This window comes from Gopherus evgoodei, chromosome 18 (assembly GCF_007399415.2).
Source record: "Gopherus evgoodei ecotype Sinaloan lineage chromosome 18, rGopEvg1_v1.p, whole genome shotgun sequence".
In the NCBI taxonomy this organism is placed as follows: domain Eukaryota; kingdom Metazoa; phylum Chordata; order Testudines; family Testudinidae; genus Gopherus; species Gopherus evgoodei.
Window position 1 is genome coordinate 1,423,878 of NC_044339.1, and position 20,239 is coordinate 1,444,116.

The following is a 20,239-nucleotide window of genomic DNA, read 5'->3' on the forward strand; positions in this document are numbered from 1 at the left end:
ACTGCGTTTAAGTGTTTACATGTATAGTGCTTCTTACTAGAGGAATCTGTACTAATGTTCTGCTACAGTTTAAATATCCTGAGACCTATGTGAAACTTTTTTTTTTTTTTTTTTAAACTCTACTACTAAAATAAAGCCAGTAGGAAAGTTATCTATTGATTCTGCCATCAAACTGTTAACATCACACTTTATGGCACATTCAACTCACAGGAAAAAAAGTTTCAAACTGTGGAATTCTCAGAAATGCTAGAACAAGACGACACAAATTTTACAGAAGATACCTGAACCGATTAATGTAAAAAATGCTTTATGCAATACATTAAAATACGAGAAGATAGACCATGTGTATGCACTTTAATAAGGCTTCAACAGTTCAAATGACAATTTTAGTCCAATATGTTTGCAAATACAGACAAAACGGTTAATGTGCCTTTGAACACATCTTGTGCCTGTTTCCCCTGCACAGCTGTAAGATACAGCAATACCAAGGCCATTAGGTACAGCTATACATTACCTCTGTAATTGTGTCTACTTATACATCATGGTTTACAGTTCTTCCCTGTGAAGTTTAAGAGACTTAGTTTTGGAACATTGTAATCTCAAGGAAGAGACTCTCGTAACAAAAAAACAAAAATAAAAAACAAAACCACCCCCCCACCCTCCCAAAAAACCAGCAAATTGAAAAAAATATCAAACTTCCAGGGGCTATGTACATGAGTGAGTGCTTCAGTCTAAAAAGAATAAAATCTCTTTCAGGCAAACAAGCCTGTTTTCAAGGGAAGTAGAGTTGCTTAATCAAGCACTAACAATAGCATATTGAACTTTTACTGAAGTCTTTACCTTGGGAAAGAATAAATTGCTCAGCTGCACTGTTTCATCTCTCTAAGATCCAGCCCTTTTATTGGATCCAAACCCTGTATCTTGAAGTACAAAATCAAGATACATTAGAAATAATCTCAGTTTTAAGTCCCCTTTTCTGAATCATTTCCAAGCCATTATTTATGGCCTTACAACTGCTCCAAATAGGATACTTTATATCAATTGTTTTGCCACTCTCACTGGTCCAGACCTGCTGCCTGAGTTCCCTATCACCTTCCCTAAATGGTTTCGGAGGGAGGGAGGAAAAAGATGGATTAAAACTGTACAGAGAAAAAGAACAAAGGTTAATCATTGTCTGAAGGAGCACTATAACTACTCTGATAGAAGGTAAATGTTAAAAAGAACACTATCAAGGTTACCAGGCCCATGTTTTTATATATCCTCCACTCTCCACGCCCGACCCCTTAAATCTGCCTGCAATGCTCATGGCATTGTTAAATACAGTAGTTTTGCTCTAAACAGCCAATTTAAAAACAATAATAAAACACTGCCAAATCCCAAACTCAGCAAGAGGCTATTTTGCTAAGGGAGCACAGCTGAGCATGAAACTACCAGGAAATGTTTAACTTTATTATTAAAGATACCTTGACAGCGTCCTTTTAAATATTTGAGCGGTAAGCTATTTCCAGCTAATATTTAATAGGGTCAGGAAGAGATCCTTTCTGGGAATTACAGATGGTAAAAAAAAAAAAAAAAAAGATTAGCACATTCCTGAAAGCAAAAGGAAAATCTCTTCACATGAAAAATGTGCCCCAAGTATGACACCTCACCCCCTTCAGTATCTCCGATTCTGATGTTCTAGTGAAGATTAATTCAACATTCCTGAATTCATCAGTAGAGCGGAAATGGATTTCTGGCTCTTGGCAGTAGCATACTGGAGAAGATGTTATCAAAAGTTGTTAAAATATCCAACATTTCTAAAAACACATTTCACAAAGAAAGACCATGTGATTATTAAAGTTCGGATCATGTTGAAAGTGAAACTGCAAAAGGATGGGTGTGTGATGGAGCCTCCAGAGACAGCAGAGAAGGCAGTTCCTTATCCCCCTTACCTCTGTGCTGAAGAGCCATTGATGGAAGGCTTTCACAGGCAAGCCACAGTTTACATTTTGGGGTACATATATGAAGTCTGAAAAAGCTAGTCATTCTTCACAATTAACAAATTATTTACTTCCATGCTGTACTGAAAGAGTAAGAGTGGATCGAAGACAGGATATCTGTAAGCAGGTTTATCTCTAAAGAGTTACTTTAGGACAGATCAAGATGTTTTTGATCTACTGTAATACTATTTCTTTACGACAGATGACTGTGGTATGAAATCAGAGCAAGGAAACAATAGAATGCCTCTCCCTTCCTCAGCTAGAAATTTGTCTGTAAACATGATATATTGTTACTGCTACTATACTTTTACTTCTGTTTTATTAAATATAAAATCTGAAACGTTCTCTTGAAGTCAGGATGTCTCTTCAGTGCAATCTGCTTTGACATAAGGCATTTGGGGCAGTCATTTCAGAATGGGTTTCTGCCTTCCGGAAGAGTCAAGCAACTGTTTAGTCCTATATCCACCTTTGCTTTAATGCCCTACCATGTCAAAATCCTCTTTGTTTCTGATCATTTCTCTGCTGCCAGAGGTTATAAAAAAACATTAGTGTCCAAGAAGACCAGTCCCTGTAAGAGAGAAAGCAAGAAAGAAGATTACACACATTCAAGATGAAATTAAGGTAGGTTCAAATAAATGGAGAAGAAATAAGTGTCTTACCTTTAAATCCTTCTTCTGGCATACAAACTGAAAAGGAAAGATACCACTTCAGAAACCTCTAATGACAACATGACATCTAAAAGAAGAATCAGGTGTCTCAACTATAGCATATTGCAAGCGTCAACAACTTTCAGGGGCTGGCTCCAGGGAAAGAATACTTCTGTTTTTTGCTAATTTCTCCTACCTTTCTACACGGTGACTTCAACTCCACAAATAAGCCTCTCTTATGCTTAACATTTTCTTTCCCAAATGCTGTACTACATGACCATAAATAATTTTTGTCGAAGCAACAAACCAGGAAAGAGTACAGTGCTTAATAATGTGTTTCACAAAGAAGAATGTTTCTAGAGTTACCTTGCATAACATCATCCATTGCTGCATAATCTGCAATTGGTTCATCAGCCTGTAAAACAAACCAAACACAAATACTAGAAGTTTACCAGTTCTATTAGCTAAACAAGAGATTCCAGCAGATGTGCATTTAAACAGACTGGAGAAGAAAATAAATATCTGCTGCCAAAGAAGTTTTTCCAGTGGGGTTGGGGGGACAATAAAAAGAGGACTGGTAGCACTTCTGAGGCTTTAGGATCCGCAGTTCAGTAATGTCGCTCTGTTTAGGAAGGGTTGTTTAAGCCTGTGCTTTAGTCCCACTGAAGTCAAGTAAGCATATCCCAGCTGGGGCCATTGTATTTTGTTGTGCTGCATGCTTACGGAGGCATGTACGTGCACAGATATGGAAGCACTTACTGTCCTTTGCCCAACTGGCACCTGCTAAACTTACAAGTGCACAGGTTACTAGTGACACTAGTTAAGGCACTAGTTAGCCTTCATCAGCAACAGCTCTTTATGGAATTTAAGATTTTTCTTCCCTCAGAAATGAGGACAGGAAATTAAGTATGAAGAACTATACTGAGATTACACAGTTTAGTGCTCAAAAATCTAAGTGTGAAAGTTGAGTGCACAACTTTAATTCTGATGGCCTTGTGCTTATGCACTACAGCAGCTTTCACATTCATTACACATGTATACCTTCAGCTGTAAAAAAATATTAACTTCTCAGATACCGTATATCAGACAATTAAAGACAATGCCTGCATCTGACGAGGAGTGTTCAAATTGCAATATTTCCTGACTCAAATGCTTTACTGTGTAATCTCAATATTGTATTAGTGTAATTCTAAGTTGATATCATTTCTGTTGCCAGCCTGTATTTCCTTTCAGCAGACCACCACAATTCTTGTTACCTTTAATAAAATGACTGACTCTGGAATGACTCCAAGGGCGCCAAGTGTTGCAGTGTCATCATTTAGTATCTTCCCATCGATCGACAAATTCTGGTCAAACGGAGCAACTGAAAATGCGTGCATGATCTGTGCCAACACAATAAAACACACTGATTGTGCAAAAGCTAAATATATAAGTCCTACACATACCAATAATACTGTCAAAAAACATGCGTCTTAGGACATCATACAAAACAGAGTCACTGAGTAGTGTATCATTGTGGATGCCACTGCCCCACCCTTTCTACGTCGTCACAGAGAACCAATGAGCAGTGCTTTGCAAGAGCCCCCTTGTGCACTGCCGCCATCTGGTGCAGAAATGTGACAGTTCTACTGTATTTAGAGCCTTCTTCATCCATGAAGTGGGAAAAAAGATTTGGCTGAGAGTTACCATGACATGCTCTTGGAGTATTTTTATACCTTCTTACACAGGAAAATCTAAAATAATGGCAACAGCTAGGAGTACAAGTAAATCTAGATTTACTTCCTTGTCACCAGTGTGCGTGCACACACGACAGCAGAGGAGAACACTATTTTTAGGAACAAAGGCAGTTCCTCACCTGTATTTTCAGCTCTTTCAATGTCTGGTTGGCAGAAACAAGTAGTGCCTTTTCCCCTCTGACTTTTCTGTGTCGCGTGCTCCGTCTGATGCCCTGCTTTTGATAAACAATATAGTTCTGGTGGGATATCTTCTGTCGTTTTGCACCACCATTAGTCTAGGAACAAGAGTCAGAAACAAAGTTTGCTTGCTGAATTTATGGATAATGCAAATTCTTCAATCTGCCTCTTACCCAGGTGGCCTTGTAAATAAGCTATTTAAGCAAGAGACACCACAAAACATTAAAGTACATCTGTGATAATCAAGTGATGCACACAGGCATCAGAGAGGTTGCAAGTACTGAAGGACTTGCTCAAAGATATCCACATTTCCATTTTTAACTCGAGAACAGCATGGAGTACTGAACCACTTTTCAATCTGTGTTAACTATTTAATGTCGTAGTAAACAACTTCTCTCCAAAAAGAGTACAGAAAGAAAGACTCTGCCAAAGTCAGGGGTAAGACAACAGGATGTGTTACCACCACTTGAAGGAAAAACCTCAGTATTTCTATGGGTACCACGAAGAGCATGCATCAGTGTTAGGACAGACATACTAGGACTAGGAAAGTTTAAGAATTCTAAGCCCAAATTTTTATAGGTTCCAAACCTATGACAGTCCTCTAGGTTCTAGTTTCTTTTCAAGAAGGTAGGTTAAGTGAAGTAATCTCTTTTATTGGATCAACTTCTGTTGGTTAAAGGTACAAACTTTCAAATTACACAGAATTTTTCTTCACTTACCTCGTGACTGATATACTGGGACCAACATGGCTACAATGCTTTTAAAAGAAAATGACTTAATATCCATCATTTTTGTGGGGATCACAAAAACTACATGTTCAGTAATTTAATAAAACCTTGAACTTGGAGAGCACCTTCTATCAGAGCTTTAAAATGTGCGTTACATTTAATACATTTTCACAATGCCCCGTAAGATGTACTAACAAGGAAACTAATCAAAACAATATTAGCTCCACAACCACATCAGACACACAGGAGCAAAGAGCAATTGGTTTGTCAAATGGAACAAAAAGGTAAGGAAATTTTAATTTTAAGAAGGTATTACAACAATAAGCTTAAAATAAAGAAGCTGATATATTTCTGGTTTCAACTGCTAACAGTAAATGTAAGAAGATTCCTGTATTGTCAGAGCTGGACACTTTGCTAGAGGGAAACTCAAAATTGCAGCTTTTTAGATCTTTACCTGGTTAAAATCTGGATCCTGTTCCCCTTCTGGTTTAGCTTCCTCCCTTTCCTCTTCAGCTTCTGAACTGCTCACATTCAGTTCTGGAGCAGCTTCCTTCATTACCTGAAGTTACACAAATCACATACTGCGCAACTCTGTTCCAACAGCACAAACTCAGGTTATCCCAGGCCTTTTAGCAAGTTGCTTTCAGAGCATTTTTAAGGGTGCTACCTTAATAAAATGAGCTTAAATACGGTACAAGGTCAAGTGACCATAGGGGATAAAACACCAACGGCACTGTCAAGCCCTAATCTAGGCAGATATTTGGAATGCATCAACCTAGGACATAAACTAGGATTTTGTCTCTTACAGCTTGGTAACACACATATAGCTTGTAAATGATCTTTCATGGATTCTGGCTAAATGGGAGAAACTATCTGCTGCTTTCTGTAGCTTAGGAACTGTTTCCTCTTCAGCCAGCTCTTTCTCTGACATGACCTCAGTGTGTTGAGAGAGCTGTAACAAAGAGAAACTAATATTCTCCATAAATGACACATACACGACTGACGTGTGGTTGCATTTAGCAGACTGACAGAAACGCGCATTAGTTATTTATTGGTCTGTCTGCAGTTAATTTGTAAGTAAGCTACAGATAAATAATTTATACATATCTATCCCTACATTACTTCATGATAAATGTACCTATCCTACAGTAATGTACATTGTGCTAGGCTCCTCAAATAGCGTTGGAGGCTGGAATTTTCAAGGGACCTTATGGAAGTTACGCATACTCCCAACTGAATGCCTCAGAGCATGTTAACCCATCTAGGTGTATGCTTCTCCATACATGTATTTTGCAATTAAAGAAACCAGCACATCTTCTAAACCAGGGGTCGGCAACCTTTCAGAAGTAGTGTGCCAAGTCTTCATTTATTCACTCTAATTTAAGGTTTTGCATGCCGGTAATACATTTTAACGTTTTTAGGTCTCTTTCTATAAGTCTAAAATATATAACTAAACTATTGTTGTATGTAAAATAAGATTTTTTAAATGTTTAAGAAGCTTCACTTAAAATTAAATTAAAATGCAGAGCCCCCGGACCAGTGGCCAGGACCTGGGCAGTGTGAGTGCCACTGAAAATCAGCTTGCCTTTTGCACGCATGCCATAGGTTGCCTACCTCTGTTCTAAACATTGAGCATGAACTGCAGCATTCTCAAAGTTATTAGCAGTTTATCAAAGTTCTCACGTTTACAGAACATACAACTGTGGCTGCAAGGTGAAGAGAGAAACTGCCCATCTTCCCCCCTAAACTTACATATATATCTTAATATACATCTTTAACTAGATTTATACTAGTTACTGCTAAGTACCTATATCTGCCCTGAACTGAAGGCGAGTGTAGTGACAAACAAAGCTTAATTGATTTATGAAGCCAAATAAATCTATGTTGCAGAAAGTTATTAGTTAAAATACCCACTGCTTAGTGAGCAGTCACTCCCAGGAACACCATAAACCTGGGTGCGATGACACCAGATGTTAATGGGCAGTAACATTTTGGTACTAATGATTTTTCTCATCAATTTAAGACTTTTGTATATGTGAACATGTATAAGCGCATTTAAAAAAAACTTTAAGTAGAGATCCAGTTGATTAAAAATCTCTTCTAGAAATAATCTGCAAGGTCCCACCAGTTCTACCTACATGCAGATTCTACTCTAGTACTCAAAATCCGCTCACCTCTGCAGAGACAGAGCAAATTTCTGTGCCTGAGAATATGACTTTCATCAACTCAAAAGCCAACAGAGCCCTAGCTACTTCTGTTAACTAATACTCATTATTTAAACCTAGATTTAAATGTGCAAGGACCTGAGCCACTCAACTATTATTGACTTCACTGGGCCCTGAGGGTGCTCAGCACCCTTCAGAAGGCAGAGCCTCTCCCAGGATCTGGCCCTGACCCAAAAAGAAAACAATTCTTACTGTTCCATTTATTTTCCTCTGAAACTGATAGCAGATGAGATAAAATGAACAACAGCTATTTCACCTTCTTCACCCACATGGGCTAGCTTGTACACTTACAGCTACTAGTGTAACCCCCACACGGCCAGTGGAATAGTGCACTACACCTCTCAATGCTTCTCAATGACCAGTTCGTGGACTGACGCCAGTCCCTGAGATCTCCCTGACACAGTTTAGAAAGGCAGCAAGCCAGTGCCTGGTATCAAAAAGGTTGAGAAACTGCTTTAGAGGGTCCTACCCTACGGACTACATACAACAATAAATGGCCACCAGAGCCCTATGACACCATTTCCAGCATGCCTGCAGTCAGGCATGGAGACAGAATGCACTAGAAAGGCCTACTGAGGCCAAAAGGGAGGCTTCCACATGGGGTGATCTTTGGCAATTTACTGGGGCTGCTCAGGGAGTCTCTGATTAACACCCGCTCCCCAAAGGGAGCCTTTGATCTGCTGTGGGATTCAGTGCATAGGTCAGGCAATTCCAGCCCTACAGAGACCAGTGTCCAAAGTGGAAGAAATATGACCTGACACCACTGACTGAGCCAACTCCACAGGACTCCAGATCAGGGAGCCAGCAGAGGACCCTGCCCACAATAAGATGATACAATAAAAGGGCCCACTCTTACGCTGGCCAAAGCTCACTGCACTTATCTCTGGACTCATTCCCAGCATACATTTTACCTAGGCAGGTGCCACGGAAGGAGCTGGAGGTTAGGAAAAGTCAAGAGGGTTGGGGGTGGGAAGTGGTTGGGTCTGGTCAGTAATTTTTAATTAACCCTTCCCCAGATCCAATTTTCCTATTCTCAGCGAAGTCCTCTTTGTTATACTGTTATTTTGGGGTTTGTCATTCCTTTACCGGGGTTTTGTTTATATATTTTATTGTATCTTGTGTACTGGGTTTTATACTCCTTGCAAGCAGAGGTAGAATTATTCATTTTCCCAAGGGACAGCACCTCTTGAGTCTCATGCACAGTGAGGAGTCACAAGGCATCACAAAGCAGAGGGGAGATGCCTCTCCACGCTGCTAGCACCAGAGAAGACACTCGAGCCCCACATTGAGAGAAAGGTTACCCTACGTAGGCCTAACATGTTTTAGTAGAGACAAACTAGCTAGTAACTCTTATAAAATAGAATAAAATGTCACAAACTGAACATAATGCACTGTGCAGCCACTTCACAAGAGCCTGAGTTCACAAATCTCCTGACAGCTGAAAAGTTAAACATGTTTCAGGGAGCTGTCGGTAGCCAGTAAAATCTGTCCCTCCTATCCACTATGCCCTCTGAAAACTCCTAGTACAACAAAATCCTGTGACTGTCTCGCACTAAAGTGCCTCTATCGTGCTACCATCAGCTGGTTCTTGCCAGCTTATCTGAAGAGTTTTCCTATAATAAGCCTTAGTTTCTCACCCAGAACTACCGAGTATTAAAACACACCTAAAAGACGACTGGAGGATTACTGTAAGAACCTTCAGATATTTGTAAAACAAGTTCTAGAGCCATAAGTTACCAAAAACCTAAACAGCATTTTACAGGGTATAGTAAATTTACAACCTAAACTTGTGTTTGATTTTTAAAAAGCATCTTGTCTTACCAGTAGTGAGCACTGGGGGGGGGGAGGGGGGGACACCACAACAAACCCCCTCCCCAAACATCCAAATCTACTATAATAAAAGTTTAATATTAATGAGGGCATTTTGGTTTGGTTTAAACCAGTAGTTTGAAGAGTAACAACAGCACTGGTGCTTTTCCCAAGAGTTTCTAATAAGAGAGCAAGCAGACTGCTTCAAACCGTCTCTAGAATCATTAAAAGTCACCTGTGCTGAAGAGGAATCCTCAACACAGCAGCACCCACTGAGAGCCCATTTGCAGAATGGAGGCACAGAAACAGTGCTGGGTAATTTCTCACGCAGCACAGGGATTCTCTTTTCCAATATATATTATTTGATAACTGTTTTTATATATATCTTGGCTACTATTCAGTACAGTTTACCTTTAACAAAATTCAGTGAAGATTAGCAGTGAGGGATCCGTACCTTTTTATTATCCACCACTTTATGTACATAGATGGTGGCCTGGGTGTACTCACGCAGGTCCCTCTGCTGCTGGCATAACAATCCTTCTCTGCATTCTGGACACAGCTCTAGAAGGATAAACAAGGAAAGCATGGTTAAAATGTCAACAGATATTTTGGTGACACTGACATTACATACAGTGCCACTACAAATAGTCACCACCTTCATGATTAAACTGAGAGTAGCTTCCACAATGGGGGTATATTTTCCAAACTCTGTATCTTTTCCACTCCTCCCTTAAATTCTGACCCTGTATGCTACAATGGCAACTCCCTCTCCAAACACCACAAGGAAGCCAGTACCAGCTGGAAAAGCTATTCTACAGACACTGGTGAAGATAAGACTCACTTACTGGGCTCAGAATCGAAAAGCGTGCTCTCAGGGCTCGTCTCAGCAGTTTGCATTCTGATGATTTTGATAACGTGATCCACAACAAATAGTTTTTGTATTGCCTCCCACTCACTGGGCCATATTAGAGCTATACTGTGCAAAGAAACACAACATGCTTCATGACAGAGAAAAACCAAACCACAAGTTTTCAATTACAGCTGTGTAGCTTAGTTGTCAATAAAAGAAACTCTGTGCACAAGTCTTACAAGTGCACTGGGCTTTAGGTTTCAGAACCTTTTAAATGTTAACAAGAACAGTCTCTCTACCACCTAAAGCAAAACTATGCAGGGAGGAAGGACTGAGATGGAAGAAAAAGTATTAAAGTGGAAGATGTGTTACATTTAGTTCTGTGCCCCTGAAGAAGCAATCTCACAAAGCATGAAATCCATTGATGGTATCTGATACTTTGAAGGGAAGTCTTGTGGAAATCAGCTTTGAGAAGATCTGTGTCCATTCTGATGGTAAAGGTAAGGAAGTGAGTTTCCAGTGTCAAATAATAGTCTCACTTGAGCTCATTCAATTCCTAATAATAAATTTTACTTTACTGATCATATTTCTTTCTCCAATGCTAGCCTTGCTTCTGCAGAGCACATCACTGAACATGTAAGGTAATTTCTGTGTGAAGATTTATCTAAAGGTGTAAAGGGGTTTTCACATCAAGGTAATTCAAAAAACAGATATCTCAGAGGGAAAAGTTACAATTACAGAGATCAACAGTCCTGTCCTCATGAGTCATTTGGTTCACATATTCCTGGAGGCCGAGAAATACCTGACAAAGGAAGACAAGTGAACAGAAGAAACTCACAGTTTAGAGTCTTCTCTGGTCATGGAAGCAAATGTGAACATGAGGCCCCCATGTGGGCAGAGAAGAGCACTGTTTCCTACTGATGATACAGGACTGCATCTTGTAGGCCTCCTGCTCAAACAGGAGAAGGAAAAACAAATGTGTACTTAGCATGGTTAGACAGAGCTAAGTGGATTTTTTTGGCAGCTAAGTAAATTTACCAAAAAATACACATATGGGCATGGAAACTACTCATGAATGTGGGTCAAATATGGCGAATTATTTCAGCTGAAAACAACCTGTGTTTTTTTGTAAATAGCTAAATGTTTTGAATGGACATTGTTTTGAAAAGGCTAATTTGTAACAACATTCAATATGTTTTTGTTTGAACCAAATAATTTTAATTTTGGTTTTTCATTTTGGTGAGAAAAACTGATTCAAAACTAGCATGATTTGGGAGATTTTTCACTGAGCTCTAGTTAGCATAACTGTGTGATGTCTATCTCTTTAACAAGAAATCATAAGTCAGCAAATAGTGCTGTGAAGAGAGATAAGCAGAGTATTTAAATTTGTGATTTTGTAGAAAAGTAGCCAAAAATTCTGTAGTAGTAGACTGTTAGGCTCAGGCAATCATATATATATATATTTTTTATTCTGGGATGTTATTCTTGTATCTAGCACTGAAGGGAGATTATCTCCTATTAATGACAGACTACAGAAGCAGGACTGAGTTATGTCCTGTGACCAGGATATAGCTTTAGTCATGAGAACAAACTAATTAATCTGGTATCTAACTTGACCTTCTCCTTCAGACAGAGTAAACATGAACATTCGCTGTTTCTCAGAACCTATAACAACCAATACCAGCTTAAAAATCCCAGTGCTTCCTTATTTCCACAAGGTCAGTCATTACACAGCAAGATATTTTAATTTTAGCACAATTCTACACTGCACCATACAAACATCATCCAAAAGTCAAATTACTACATATAAACCTAAAAGGAATAAAAGGAGTTCAGTGAAGATTTAAAATATGAACCAATTTACCTTACAAATTTCCTCCATTCTTCTACAAAAAACTGTGATACAATGTAGAGCTCATCTGTCTCCTGGAAAAACAGACTTCATTTAAATTAACCTAACAATGGAGATAGAAAAAACCTAAGTTTTCACTGTCTTTGTTACACCTGCTCCTTTTCAAGATCCTAACATTCTTTACAATAACTCCATTCAAGTGTGACTTCTGAAAGCCAACTACAATAATTTAAGATCAAGTACCAAGAACATAGCGCACAGCGAACCCGTGTTACTGCTTATATTATATTAGAAAGTTAATTCAGTTTTGTACCCAATTATCTTCAATCCATTGTATAAATTATTTCTACTGAACTCCAGCAAGCCTTATGGCATACACAGCCTGTGATTAACCAGCAGAGCATATTATACTAACTGTAGCAGGGGTCGACAACCTTTCAGAAGTGGTGTGCCGAGTCTTCATTTATTCACCCTAATTTAAGGTTTTGAGGGCTGTAATACATTTTAATGTTTTTTAGAAGGTTTCTCTCTATAAATCTATACATTATATAACTAAACTCTTGTCGTATTGTAAAATAAAGAAGGTTTTCAAAACGTTTAAGAAGTTTCATTTAAACTTAAATTAAAATGTTGATCTTACGCCACCAGCCTGCTCAGCCCGCTGCTGATTTGGGGTTCTGTACAACGAGGCTGGCAGCAGGCTGTGCTGGGCCGGCGGCCGGGACCCCAGACCAGCAGTGGGCTGAGCCGCTCAGCCCACTGCGGCTCAGGGGTTCCATCCTCCGGCCCCTGCCAGCTGGGATCCCAGCTGCTGGACCCGCTCAGCCCGCTGCCAGTCTGGGGTCCCGGCCTGCCCACATACAGTGGGTACCTACCTTCTCCCTGGTTCTGGCCCATTCTCTTCCTCTCTCTGCACTGAGCTGAGGGTGGGAGTGGACCGAGCACAGGGCTGGGGGAGAAGGGTCTGGCCAGGAGTTAGAATGAGGGAGGGGGCTCAGGGTTGGGGCAGGTAGGAGTTTTGAGTGTGAAGCACTTACCTGGGCAGCTCCCATTTGGTGCGAGGGGTGCAGGTGGGAATGTGGATGGTGGGGAGGAGCTCCCATTTGGTGCTCAGGGTGGGGATAGGTATATGCGGGGGGGGGTGCAAGAGTCAGGATGTGGGGGGTGCATGGAGTGTGGGGAGCTGGGTATGTAGGAGGGTGCAAGAGTCAGGGCAGAGGGCTGGGGGATGTTAGAGGGGTGCAGGTGTCGGGGGCGGTGCCAGTGTCAGGGCTGGGGTTGTAAGGGGGGGGTAAAGGAGTCAAGCAGAGGGCTGGGTGCGCATGAAGGGGGTACAGGGCACAGGCCTGGGGGTTGCGTGGGGCTGCAGGGCTCAGGGCAGAGGGCTGTGTGTGTGTGGGGGGGGATCAGATCAGGGAGCTGGAGGGTATATGCCCCATTCCACCCCCCTCCTTCCCCAAGGCCCTGCACCTGCTTCTTCGCTGACTCTGCTCCTTCCCGATCCCCTCCCTCACAAGGGCCATCAGCTGATCGGCCGGGCAGGGAGGGAGGGACGAGAGGCAGAGGAGGGGAAGAGGCTGGGGAGCCAGCAGGACCAAGCTTCTGCCCTTTGCCCCTGCACGGGGGGAGTGGAAGCAGAGAAGAGCGAGTAAGATTTTTAATGGCACGCTCCTGCCTGCCGGCACTACAGCAGGCAGCAGCACGCCATTAAAAATTGGCTCGTGTGCTGTCTTTGGCACACATGCCATAGGCTGCCGACCCCTAAACTACAGAGTTGCAGACTGCTGCTTCAATGGGCAGATCTCTTTGCACACAAAAGGGGCTACTGGCATTCCCTGTGTGTCAGCCTCCCATCCCATTATTTCAGAGATTCCCTATAACCCCCGCACCAACACATATGCCAGGAGCATTGTCCCCCTTATTTCTCCCCTCTGCCCATACCAGGATCCCCCCGTTCTCTCTGCCCCATGCCACTGTGTATCCCCCATACCATTATCCTTCATTTTCTCCTTCGGGGCTGTATGTCCCCTCATGCCAGAGCCCCCTATTCTCCCTCCATCCTAGGGGCTCTCTGTGCATCCTTATTTCCTCCACCATTCTTAAGTCGTTCAGGGCATCAACATGTTGAACTCTACTGGGGGGAGGGGCAGAGGTGGGATGGGGATGGTGTTATGCAGCAATGCTGTAATGTCAGCCAGGAACTGGTTCTTTGATCTACAGAAAATTACAGAGATGACTGAACTTGCTGGATGTGCTAATCAGAAGCCCGGGCTGTCACCCCCTCATTTCCCCTTTCTGGTTTTCACCAAAATCAACAGGGTTCTGCCCACTGATGTTAGAACATTCCCTGAAATTTTGGAATTGATTTGATGTGGTGTTCAAAAGTTGCATTCAAACAGAGGAATGTTAATGTGTATAAAACACGCCTCTTGCTGCTAACACAATACCCCCACACAGGCTCAGTGAGGTGACAGTGAAAACAGCCTTGCTACTCCTATCATGACTGGCTCCAAGAATTCACAACCCCTACCATACCTGTGACTTGTTTGCTGCTTAAAGACACTCCACCCTCTCTCTAGAGTTTTTGCCTGCTGCTGGAAGAGACACACACCAAGCGTATAGCAGGACAAAAACCCTTCCCTCCAGTAGGGTTCAGAATGGAATTCTCCAGCACCGCATCAACAGCTAATGCTCTAAACCCAGTCCTGTAGTGCAGAAAATTAATTACTACCATTTCCATGTGAAATTGCTCAAAAGTGCAGCTCTTACTGCTGGCTCAGTACCATGGGAGCAGCAGGTATAGTTAACAGCTACTGTCAAGTTACTTTCTCCTACAATGTACTGAGGAGAGCAAGGGCCAAATACTGCCTTTAGATGAGGGTGTACCTCTCAGGACAGAAAAAAAATTAAGATATATTCCAATAAACAAATTAACCAATAAAGAATCACCCTAACACCAAAGAGCAAATCACTGTGGCACCAATTATATCAGCAATTTGTTGATAAAAAGGAAATTCCTTTCTTTGGTAAATGTAAGACTTGACTTGCAAAACAAGAACAGTGGAAACAGTTCCTCTTTTGAAAGAACAAAAAAGGCAAAAAACTTGGATGGTGGGCTGCTATTTCTACTCTCACTTCTTCCCCCTGAGCTGGGCTGTTCTAGCCTGCTCCCACAGATGGCCCCAGAGACCCTTTCCGCAGCAAGACATACACAAGCATCTCCTCTCTGGAAAGCTAGCACCACACAGGATGCTAGAAGAAAGAAAGATGGATGATTACAGGAGGGGGAAGAGGAGCAGGAGTAGCAGCTAGGTTACTGTGACAAATGATCTGGATGCTTGACAAGATCATCTGGAGAAAGCAGGTGGTGGATGTGGGAGCAACAGGTAGGGGATGAGATGATTTGGGGTGGGGGAGTGGGGGGACATTGAGAAACTAGCTGGGATTCAAGATTAGGCTAAAAGGGAGGTTTACTGATGTTTGAGTGACATTTGGATGGAAGGGGAAAAACACTAAATTTCTCTCTGATCAAGTATCAACCTCCATGCAATAAGGTCAGCTCCAATGTCAACTTAAGACTCCGGAGATCCAGGTTCAGTTCCCTGCTCTATACCAGACACCCCGAGCACATCCTGCAGGCACAGAGACTCAGTTCCCCATCTGTACAATAGGGATAACGGCCCTGCTCAGCCTCACAGAGGGTTTCAAGAACAAATGCATTCAAGTCTGTGAGGTATTCAAGTCACTGCAGAAATAGGGCCAGGTCAATACTTAAGACACACAGAAGGTACTGGAGGAAGTTTACTTCAACTAATATTTGCTATTCTTTTTCATTTTAAAGGAGATTCTCTTGAAAGATACACACTTCTACAAATGCCAGTCAAAAGAGCACCCTGGAGTTCTGTATCCAAAGAGAGTATCCAAGTCAGGGCTTAAAGGATTTGTATTTTCAATAAGCTTTACACCATGTGTGCATGGTCTAATATTTTGCTCAAGGATTACAAACACAGATTCCCTTCTAACAGATCAGAATTTTACATTCTATTGTCAAATGCAAGAGTCCACCAATAGCCTTTTCCCAGATCTGACAGACAATCAACCTTTCTTAGTCTTTGTACCTGAGGCCAGCTGCCAAGACATGGTCTGCATTTGTCTTGGAACAGGTTCTGGAGAGCAGTCTTCTGCTCACTTGCCATCATCTTATGCAGGGCTTCATTTTCCTCTCCTTCTCTTTCCAGAATCTGTGTGAAAACCAAGTGGGTATTCAACCACAAAAGCTTATGCTCCAATACTTTTGTTAGTCTATAACAGGGATCGGCAACCTTTCAGAAGTGCTGTGCTGAGTCTTCATTTATTCACTCTAATTTAAGGTTTCGTGTGCCAGTCATACATTTGAACGTTTTTAGAATGTCTCTTTCTATAAGTCTCTAATATATAACTAAACTAGTGTTGTATGCAAAGTAAATAAGGTTTTAAAAATGTTTAAGAAGCTTCATTTAAAATTAAATTAAAATGCAGAGCCCCCAGACTGGAGGCCAGGACCCGGTCAGTGAGAGTGCCACTGAAAATCAGCTCGCGTGCTGCCTTCGGCACATGTGCCATAGGTTGCCTGCCCCTGGTCTATGAGGTGCCACAGGACCCTTTGTTGCTGTGAGAACAGAAAGTCCTTTTGGCCACTTGTGTTTATTTTCAAAGGTGCTATTAAAAAAGTAAAAGCAAATTTTTTTCCTCCCATGCATTTTAAGCCAGGTGAATGCCAACATGAAAGCTACAGCTACCACCATACATGAACTGTGAAAAGGCTTACAAAGTCATCAGCTATTCAGATACCTTGCACTGGGAACAGCACTCTTTGCTATTTGGAAATTCTGGGGCCTTTGGAAAATACTGCTTGAGCTTTTTCCAGGCTTCTTTAGAAACAACCCTCCTTTCATTTTCTGATATGCATAGGTCACCTGCATGGAGAAATCCAAGAGAGCATTTTTGTTCTGCACATACTCAGCAAAAGTTTCACAGCACTAAAACAGATTTAAGAGATTACCTGTATGAATACAGATGTAGATTTTACACCCTTATAATCTGACACCTGTGTCAACACTTAAATAAAAAGAAAAAGAGCAACGTATACAGAAGAGTCACCTTCAACCTTTATTTCTATCCCATCAATGATTAAGTTTCCTCCTGGAGGTAGGATTTTGGTGCTAACTCACAGCAACAGTATGGTTTAAGAATTTTAGCTAATTATTTTAAAAGACAACCTAATACATTCTTAAAACAGCATTTCTATTTAAAAACAGAAAGATCCTAATCTACCACGATTGCCATTTGGATTTACAAAACCACGTGCCTGAGCCACAGGAACTATGGGTGCTGCAGTACCCAGGTTTTACATGGGGCTCCTGGCTCCCTTACCCCTGTCTGGGTTCCCCCCTCCTGGTCCCAGCTCTGGGAGGAGGGAGCATGGACAGGGTTAGGGAGCTGGCTTTCAGCTCCCCAACTATTAAAAACGTCCTAGCACCACTGGCCTAAGCAGCAGATTCAAATGCAACAAAAGGAAAGGAAAGAGAAAAATCCACGGAACAGGAAGAGAAATTAAGGGTAAGAACAGAACCAGGATCGAGGATACAAGCACACAAAAGGGTTAATGTTTTCCCTCTCATGGGTGCCTCAAATTATGTACCTAAAAAGGTGGTTTGATTTTCAAAGCTGCTGACACCCCACAACTTTTAATGACTTAAAAATGAAGCTGCATGTGCTACATACACCTCTACCCTGATACAATGCGTTATATCCGAATTCGTGTTATATTGGGTGGCATTATATCGGGGTAGAGGTGTACCTCTGGAAAAATAAGGCTACCATGATTTATTTGCCTAAATATGGCTTTAGGTGCCTAACTTCGGGCACTGAAAATTCTGCCCAACATGTTCTCCCCATACATACCACAACTACCCTTCTGAAAGTGCTATTGCATTTAAAACTCCACATTTCTGTAGCAATCGCTTCAAATGTGACGCTCCACAGGACACTCAAACATAGTTAGAAACCACAATTAAACATGGCAGATTCCACTTTCCATAATGCCCCTTTTGAAAAAAAGTGAACTGCACAAATGGTGCATAGAAGGCTGAATGCCACTCCATCACTTGAATCTTTTGATCAAGAGAGTGCCTTACTACATCCAGTTGAGTGGAATTAATTCTGTGTGAGAGGAAAATATGAAGTGAGGTGTACCAAATATTATTAAAAAATGATGCTAATTACATATCATTTATCTTGAACTATTTTTCAGGAAACTGACAAAGAAAAAACTGACAATCAGTAAGATAACCAATTAATAGAAAGTATTTATGAGTTATACTGGTAACAACTATGCCAAAAAGGTCACTGCGCCGCAATACAGGCATCAAATTTATGTGTAAGACAACATGGTGGGAAAACATAGTATTTCATATATGAGAAACTATGCTACTTCATTGCTGACAGCCATAATTTTTGCCTGACTTATAATTGTAAAGGTGAGAGGTACAACACAACTGAGCCCTCACTATTTAACTGCTGCTGTTGCATCAAAAGCCATGTGGTATTACAAGGTGTGGTAACAATGCTGATGCACAACTAAATGAGAAAAAAGACGGTTACTCACCTTTGTAACTGTTGTTCTTCGAGATGTGTTGCTCATATCCATTCCAGTTAGGTGTACGCGCCGCGCGTGCACATTCGTCGGAAAACTTTTACCCTAGCAACTCAGTGGGCCGGCAGGTCGCCCCCTAGAGTGGCGCCACCATGGCGCTCCATATATACTCCTGCCGGCCCACCCGCTCCTCAGTTCCTTCTTGCCGGCTACTCCGACAGTGGGGAAGGAGGGCGGGTGCGGAATGGATATGAGCAACACATCTCGAAGAACAACAGTTACAAAGGTGAGTAACCGTCTTTTCTTCTTCGAGTGATTGCTCATATCCATTCCAGTTAGGTGAATCCCAAGCCTTACAAAGGCGGTGGGGTCGGAGTGAAAAGTGGCAGAATAAAACTGCTGAGCCAGAGGCTACAGCCTCTCTTGACTGCTGAACCAGGGCATACTGCGAAGCAAAGGTATGGACCGAGGACCAATGGAGCTTCGCGACAGATCTCGTGGGTAGAAACACGAGCCAGCAAGGCGGCAGATGAAGCCTGAGCCCTGGTAGAATGCACGGTGATGTGGCTTGGGGAAATATGAGCCAAATCATAACAAGTGGGGATGTCCGCCATCACCCCAGATGAGATCCTCTGAGAGGAAAACAAGCAAGCCCTCTCTTTGGCCCGCTACCGGGGCAGAGCTGGGGCACCTTAGGAAATGATTCTGTCAGCACAATATAATGCGAGCACTCCACAGATGTTCAAGGAGTGCAACGGTTATGCCCATTGCGTTGAGCTGTGGGTAACATGAAAGGCCAAAACACCTTAGGGAGGAAAGCCGGGTGCGGTCATAACTGCACCTTGTCTTTGCGGAACCTTCGTAAGAGCTCTGATCTCAGAGACTCGTCTGGCCAAGACTAGGTTGAGGTCCCAGGGCGGGGCTGGGCGGCGCACCCGAGGGTGCAAGCGCTCCAAGCCCTTGAGGGACCTCGAACCCATAGAGCGTGGGACACTGAACGTCCATTTTAGCCTGCTGGAAGGTAGGGATGGCTGCTGAGAGTATCCTCAGCGATGATACCGCCAGATCCTGCCGCTGAAGGCCAGAGGCAGGCCAAATAGAGGGATCGAGACCTCAGCAGGAGCAAGATCGAGCGTACTGCAGCTGTAAAGGAAACGCTTCCACCTGGCCCGGTACGTTGACCAGGTGGAAGGCTGCCTGTCACCCCGACTCAGGTACGCAGGAGCCACCGTGAGGCGAAGGGGCTGCAGGTCCGAGTGACGAAGCCTGTCATTGCCCTGAGTGATGGGGTCTGGGCTGACAGGCCGAGCAACGTGGTATGCCAGTGCTGCCTGGACCACTCTGGAGTGATCATGATGATGCGCGCTCTGCCCCTGCGGAGTTTGAGCAGGACCTAATGAACCAGTGGGAACAGTGGGAAGGCATAATGCAGTTGGCCGTTCCACAGCATCAGGAATGCGTCCAAGATCGATTCCGAGGAGAGACCTTGGAAGGAGCAGAACACCTGGCATTTCCTGCTCTCGCGGTGAGCGAATAGGTCTGTGTGAGGAACCATCTCCACTTCCGGAAAGCGGGACGCCTCACATGGGGCAGAGTGATGAC

The 20,239-nt window shown here is 42.5% G+C and overlaps 1 protein-coding gene across 6 annotated transcripts in view; it reads right to left on the minus strand.

Annotated features, from left to right (window-relative positions):
• Positions 1–290: 290 nt before the first annotated feature.
• Positions 291–20,239, minus strand: part of USP48 (ubiquitin specific peptidase 48) — a 65,984-nt gene continuing 46,035 nt past the window's right edge. For all 6 annotated transcript variants that reach the window (XM_030537228.1, XM_030537227.1, XM_030537226.1 and 3 more), the window contains 12 exons: positions 16,834–16,958; positions 16,122–16,244; positions 12,016–12,077; positions 10,990–11,100; positions 10,147–10,277; positions 9,756–9,862; positions 5,722–5,826; positions 4,482–4,637; positions 3,883–4,008; positions 2,993–3,041; positions 2,639–2,665; positions 291–2,547 (listed from right to left, as the gene is read on the minus strand). In XM_030537228.1, coding sequence (XP_030393088.1) covers positions 2,525–2,547; positions 2,639–2,665; positions 2,993–3,041; positions 3,883–4,008; positions 4,482–4,637; positions 5,722–5,826; positions 9,756–9,862; positions 10,147–10,277; positions 10,990–11,100; positions 12,016–12,077; positions 16,122–16,244; positions 16,834–16,958 — 1,145 coding nt within the window. In that variant the 3' untranslated portion in view covers positions 291–2,524. The remainder of the gene's footprint in view (positions 2,548–2,638; positions 2,666–2,992; positions 3,042–3,882; positions 4,009–4,481; positions 4,638–5,721; positions 5,827–9,755; positions 9,863–10,146; positions 10,278–10,989; positions 11,101–12,015; positions 12,078–16,121; positions 16,245–16,833; positions 16,959–20,239) is intronic.